Source organism: Corella eumyota, chromosome 5, assembly GCF_963082875.1.
Source record: "Corella eumyota chromosome 5, kaCorEumy4.1, whole genome shotgun sequence".
NCBI lineage: Eukaryota > Metazoa > Chordata > Ascidiacea > Phlebobranchia > Corellidae > Corella > Corella eumyota.
The window spans coordinates 14,334,547-14,342,124 of NC_137494.1; the positions used below are offsets into that span (position 1 = coordinate 14,334,547).

At 25.5% G+C, this 7,578-nt stretch overlaps 1 protein-coding gene across 1 annotated transcript; it reads left to right on the plus strand.

Annotated features, from left to right (window-relative positions):
- The first annotated feature begins 147 nt into the window (after positions 1-147).
- On the plus strand, positions 148-3,884 carry LOC145752976 (uncharacterized). The gene is made up of 6 exons (XM_082569354.1): positions 148-347; positions 590-655; positions 875-984; positions 1,414-1,507; positions 1,877-2,018; positions 2,362-3,884. Exons 1-6 carry the CDS (start codon positions 254-256, stop codon positions 3,107-3,109), a joined length of 1,254 nt encoding a protein of 417 aa, XP_082425480.1. The 5' UTR covers positions 148-253; the 3' UTR covers positions 3,110-3,884.
- Positions 3,885-7,578: the final 3,694 nt, after the last annotated feature.

Below are 7,578 nucleotides of genomic sequence, written 5' to 3' on the forward strand. Positions count from 1 at the left end.
TTTTATTGCAGTTAGACAGAAAAATTAAATTTTAAATCAAAGATGGTTTGAGGATAAATTTAATTAATTATTAACGGTAGTGAAAATAAGCAGGCTGCGTGCTTTTTGTTTACATTTTGTTTAAAGCCAAAACAACAAATCCTTGAGAAAATAACTGTAATTTATAATCTAAAATCGAAATAAGTTACGTAACTACATTAACTAGAGATAAGTGTATATATATGGGCTTTATTGCAAGAAGAAAAGGTTTACAATGAACACTACAACTAAAGTCATTTTTATTTCATCGTTTGCAGCAATTGTCGTTGCGTTTTTAATTCCAAAACTTTTGTTTTCGAACAGTCAAGGTAAGACACTGCATTTTTGAACATAATTCAAAGATGAATTTTTTTTTTATTTATTTAAAACTTACAATCTGATGTTTTAACTTTAATTTATGTTGATAATTTGCATATTAACACAATCATTGTCTGGTTAAGGTGATAAAAAAAATGGGGACATCGGAACATAAGGTTCTGGGTTCAAATCCCACTGTTTTAAATATAAATTTATTAAAATAGCATTTGTCAATTAATTATTGTATTTACAGTACACAATACTAAAAATGACGCTAACACAGCAAGGCCAAATGCACCACATATGCATAGAAACCCAGGTATGCAATATTTCTATGTCATTTAAAAAAAAATTATAATTATCTATTCCACAAAGTAATTTGTATTTTAAAATAAGTTGGGATGTGTAAATTAATAAATTATTTAAACATTAATTAATATATTTTATTATTCCTTTATTTATCATGTACAAATCAATAGGACTTTAATGATTGTAATAATTCATTTAATTATGTTTTTAATTATTTAATGATATTCAGTTAAACCCCAAGCTTCCAGGAAAGGGTGGGCGACAACATTGGCTCCTATTTATAGTGTTGCCGTATGTGTTTATGTTATCTACATCATGTATAGAATATCACGCAATAAGGTATATAAACTTAAATCCAAAACTTAACGTTTATTCTGACAGCGTGGTGTAGTGGTAAGAACACTTGATACACCATTTGAAGGTCATGGGTTTAATCCCCACTGCTCTCATGCTGTAGCGCCCTTGAGTAAGGCGCTATAAATGGTATAAACACCTGCTAAGCCAGCACCTTATCAGCAGTATAATTATCGGGCAATTATAATCTATAATATTCCAAACTGCCAGAGGAAACTCAAGAATGGATTGGAGTAACAGTTGTTACTCTATTTTAAGGTTGCGTATTCGACCTTTCCACATCGAGGATAAAAATATATTGACTACACAAAAAAAAATTTAAAAGTTTTTGTAAAATTAAAAAAATGTGGTATATATATCTATACACTTTAAGTGGTGTTGATATTTTTTTTAACCAATTATTTTTTTGACTAGAAACCAACAAACAACCAACCTAACCAGTCCATAAAACCACCTACAAACCAAACCAAACTGTTTGGAAAAATGGGACGGCAAAAAACTAAAATAAGTGAGATTTTCAACAATGTATTTGTTTGTATGTTTATGTTATAGGGGGGTCTTCTAATAATAAATCTTTTAAAATTGTTGTTTACCTTATACTAATTTGTTGATAAAGTTACAAACTTCTGAATGTTCAAGTAATACTTTTTGTATAGGTCATGGTAGAAGATATATGTATATGTATTCAATATCTATACTTATATAATATAAAAAAACTAGCGTTTGTGGTGCGCGCATAAATTATTGCATGCAAACATATTACATAAGTTTAAAGTTTTAACCTGATTTTAAGTTGTAACAATTACTATGTCTGCTATCAGCTAATATTAAATAATGGAGCAAAGTAAAATTATTTTTAATTATTTTTTTTTTTTAGCCCAACATGAACTACATCAGTTGGAAGCGAAACTAGTTCAAAGCGAAGAAGCAATGAACAAAATATTAGATCAAGCAAACCAGGTGATAATGAAAGTTTATAAGGAGGAAATGGAGAAGAATGAATCAGACAGCACTTTAAGGTTAATTTAAATTGGTTTAAAAGATTTAAAAAGTATATATTTTATTTGTAGTAATATTACCATCAAAACTAAATTGTACAAACCATTATAATTATGGTTGTTGTATTGCAAACCTTAAGGTATTAGCTGTGTAGCAAATGAAAATATAGGCCAAAAAACTTGTATGGTTAATATGTGCTGTTATTAAGATAACTAAAAAAGAAAATGTTATGTTATGTTGTTTTAATTTTTGTATATATGTTAAATTTATAGTAACATAGGTTTAGCCACACTATTAAATTCCCTTTTATTGATTATTTAGAGCATTTAAACACAGTTTAATTAAAAATATTGATTTATGCAGTAGTGATAGTGAACATGAAGCAATACAAGAAATATCTGGGTCTGAAACTGAACAAAAAAACTCGACAAAAAAAGTTATTTCTCGAAAAAAAAACTCTCGAAAAAAGATTTTTACAAACTTGTCAGGGCTAAATCATGTGACTTCTGTCGGCCAATCACAGCGCAGGTATGATGTCACAGACTCAAGTTCTGATTATGAAGATTCTCCTGTTGGAAGTACTAGTTCAAATATGGTCTCGTCATCAGACAGTGACTTTGGCAATTTCTCAGAAAATGATGACATCACAAAATCTATAAATGATGACATCACAAAATCTATAAATGAGGACATCACAAAATCCATAAATGATGACATCACAAAATCTATAAATGATGACATCACAAAATCTATAAATGATGACATCACAAAATCTCTAAACGATGACAGCACAAAATTTATGAATGATGACCTTACAAAATCTGCTAATGATGACGTAACAAAACCTACAGAGGATGACATTGCAAAATCTAAACAGGATGATATCACAAACTCTATACATAATGACATCACAGAAAGTAATAATGTCATCAAAAACGATAATGATAATGATAATGTTGAGACAGTAGGAGAAATCTTTCAAAATCGAACAAAAATTCAGAAAAAGCATGAACGGTTTATCGAGGATAAAACTAAGTTGTTGGAAACAACGAGAGAATTAGTTTCGTCAATGTGTGAAATAAAAGCAATGATCAACGAGAATAAGCAATAACTTTGTGTGTAAAATTATTTTCCCCAAACAACTACCATGTATTTAATTGCATAAAAAAGTTTGTAAATATTTTTTTAACTTTTCATAAAAACTAGAGATGTTTACTACCTTTACCCTATATTTTTGGGGGGTATTTGTACCTTTCTGTATAAATTTGTAAATGTGCATCACAGTCATATTTTAACTACCTAATTTTAATCATTCTAAGTGTTATATAGAGATTAAGTACATATTTTTAAGATTTTATTTTTGTTGTGTTTTTATAAATTTTTTATTGGGTACTATTTGTTATTTATTATGGTACCAATTGTTTTTATAAAAACTTTTTATTCTGTAATATTGCATGTTTTCTTGCCTGCCAAGCTTAAGTGGTGATGTTTAACTTTATTTATGATTGTAAAATGGTGGCATATTTGATTTTAAGTTACTTATATTGGTGTTAAAAAAGTTCTTATAAAAATCAAAAAATTTGCTGTTTTTTTAAGAAATTTTAAATTTTAAATTTTGAAACTGCCATCAGTTGGAATCAAACCAAATAACTTAGCTTTTGTTTAATTAAAATTTCAACATTGTTTTAAATTACACGTTTCGTTTAAAATAACTATGTTTTTACAGAATTTAATACTTTTAAAAGTGAATGGTATTATTACTTAACACAGTTACTGCTATACGATTAAATTGTTGGATAAATCTATGTATGTCTTAGATTGCTATTGCAAGTTAAACGTACTTTTAAAAATAATTAAAAATAGAACTTCGTTATAGGCAACCCTCAAGCCAGCTAAGATAACTTTTTGTTTTTTTATCCTAAAATAAAAACAATCGCGTTAAAGAGAACGGCTTTGTTTCTTGAAGTTAATTTGAAAACAAATGAAATTTGCCTTAAACGTTTAAGCATCTGCTTGCTTTGACTTTTCTTTTTAGTTATGTAACCTCAATGTAATATAAGAATAAGAAAGGTTAACAGTAACCAATAGAATTAAAAATATATAATTTTTAAGGGCAAGCATATCTAAAAGCTGTTGATAATACTTAGATATATGTCTAAATAATATAGTATATTAGGGATTCCTAGTTATTAAAGAAACCACAAGAAAGGCTAACATATGTAAAAATTTAATTTATGTTTTGTTTGTAAATTATCTAAATTATTGACCTACTTAAAAGGGTTGAAATTGTGCTTAACATACAGATTAAATCAATTTATTAAAACGTATAAAAAATAAAACGAAATCTGTTGAAGTTTTACATATGCTGTGTGAAGAAAACTTGAAAAATGGATATAAAAATACATTTAGATATACCAATGGATTAAAAAAATGTAAGTTTTCTGTACAAAGTTAGAATTCGACTTTTGCAAGGCCTTCGACTTTAACTATATAAATGATATACAATTTATTTATAAATAAAAATGTTTTTAAAATTTAAAATATATTTTGTCATTGTAAATTATCGTACAGTCGGTAACCTATTAACCTATAATAAATAAGTTTTACCACAAGAATTATCGCAAAAACTTGAAAAAATTATTTTAATCGAATCGTGTTGGTATTACTAACATTCAAGTTAAAGTATTTTTTGTAAAAAGTTTACAGAACAAAATTTAGAGCGTAAGTCACCGATATTCGACAAAACTTGATTTCAAAAACGTTAAACATACTTTTATTAGATTAAAAGGAATTTTTTTGCCCCAAAATGACTAAAATTTTCCTTTTTTAATTTTATAATTATTTTTTTACTGCAAGATGGTGCACGAGAGTCGCTTTTTTTCAAATTTTATTTTTTGATAAAAAAGTGATTTTTTAATAGTTAAAAACGGGTTTAAAACGTTAAGATGGCTTAAAGTAGACTGTGAAGGCCCTTTTTGCAAAAAAAATGCCAAAATATTTTTTTTTTATTTTCGGTCAAATTTATCAAAAACACCAAGGCCCTTGTAGAAAATGCCGAAAATCGCTGTTTTGGGGGGAAAAAGTTAAGTACAGAAATTCGACAAAAATTTGATTTTAAACACGTTAAACTCACTTTTATTAGATTAAAATGAATTTTTTCTGCGCAAAAGGGCCAAAATTTTTTTTTTAATTTTATAAATATTTTTTTTACCGCAAGATGATGTGCAAGGGTCGCTTTTTTCTAATTATATTTTTTGATCAAACCGTAATTTTTAAATTGTTAAAATATAACTGCAGTGGTCTAATGACCGTATTTTTAAATATAATATTCAAAAATATTCATATTTATGAGAGTTATGAGTATATTTCATAAAAATTGCAATTGCTCAAAAATGAATATTATTAAGTATATTAAATGCTCATTGGGTTAAATTAAATTCAAAATAAAGAAATTCCTAAAAAAAATAAAAAAACAAAAAAGTTAAGGCAAATTTTTTTACACAGTTTCTAATATCAATTGACCCTTTGACCTATATGCATATATAATTAGGTGCAAAATTTTTCGAAAAATTTATTTTTAAATTTTAAATTTCTTTTACTATAATAACGGCATTGTCTAATGAATGTATTTTTAAAATAATATTCAAAAATATTCATATTCATAAGAGTTATGAACATATTTTATAAAAATCTTGCTTAAAAATGAAAATTAATATTTTTATTAAATGCGCATCGGGTTAAATTAAAATGGAAATGAAAAAAATCGTAAAAATAATAAAAAACAAAAAAGTTAGGGCAATTTTTTTTTGATTTTTGACGTTTTCTATAAGGCTATCGCCCCTTGGTGTTTTTATCGAATTTAGATATAGTGTAATAAATATTTTTATTCATTTTACAGAAAAAGTCGAAAACGCCGAACTACAAAGAAATTAAAGAACAAGAAACGGTTTTAATGTTATATTTCTAGTTATGTAAACAAATTAATATTATATTTTTTTTAATAATTTGTTTTCAATTTTGTCATTAAGTACGTAAAAATGCATGATCTTTTTTAACATCGTATTGGCCTAGTGGATTAGGAGACTGTGTGTTGATCTTGCGGCCCGTGTTTGATTCCAACTTAGAATAACAAAGAGTGTTAGGTTGCCCGTTTCTAAAACTAAATTAAATAAAAAAGTTGTTTAAGCGAACCTTAACCACCAACCATGACAGTACAACAACTTATGCAATACTTTGTCCCAATGCTCATTTAATAAAACTATTAATTTTTATTTTTGAGAAATGGTGATTTTTATGAAATATGTTCATAACTCTTATGAATATGAATATTTTTTAAAAATATTTTTAAAATACATTTATAAGACCAATGCCGTTATTATGATAAAAGGAATTTCAAATCTAAAAAAAAAAATTTCTTCACGAATTTTTTTATTTTGAATTTAAGTTAATCCAATGCGCATCAAATAAAACTAATAAATTTCATTTTTGAAAAATGGCGATTTTTATAAAATATGTTCATAACTCTTATGAATATGAATATTTTTTAAAAATATTTTTAAAATACATTTATAAGACCAATGCCGTTATTATGATAAACGGAATTTCAAATAAAAAAAAAAAAATTTTCGAAAATTTTTGAAACCTAATTATATATGCATATAGGTCATAGGGTCGATTGGCATTAAAAATAGTGTAAACAAAAATTTGCCCTACTTTTTTTGTTTTCAATTTTTTCCACGAATTTCTTTATCTTGAATTTAAGTTAATCCAATGCGCATCAAATAAAACTAATAAATTTCATTTTTGAAAAATAGCGATTTTTATGAAATATGTTCATAACTCTTATGAATATGAATATTTTTTAAAAATATTTTTAAAATACATTTATAAGACCAATGCCGTTATTATGATAAACGGAATTTCAAATCTAAAAAAAAAAATTTTCGAAAATTTTTGAAACCTAATTATATATGCATATAGGTCATAGGGTCGATTGGCATTAAAAATAGTGTAAACAAAAATTTGTTCTAACTTTTTTGTTTTTAATTTTTTTCACGAATTTCTTTATCTTGAGTTTAAGTTAATCCAATGCGCATCAAATAAAACTAATAAATTTTATTTTTGAAAAATAGCGATTTTTATGAAATATGTTCATAACTCTTATGAATATAAATATTTTTTAAAAATATTTTTAAAATACATTTATAAGACCAATATGCCGTTATTATGATAAAAGGAATTTCAAATAAAAAAAAAAAAATTTTCGAAAATTTTTGAAACCTAATTATATATGCATATAGGTCATAGGGTCGATTGGCATTAAAAATAGTGTAAACAAAAATTTGCCCTACTTTTTTTGTTTTCAATTTTTTTCACGAATTTCTTTATCTTGAATTTAAGTTAATCCAATGCGCATCAAATAAAACTAATAAATTTCATTTTTGAAAAATGGCGATTTTTATAAAATATGTTCATAACTCTTATGAATATGAATATTTTTTAAAAATATTTTTAAAATACATTTATAAGACCAATGCCGTTATTATGATAAAAGGAATTTCAAATCTAAAAAAAATAATT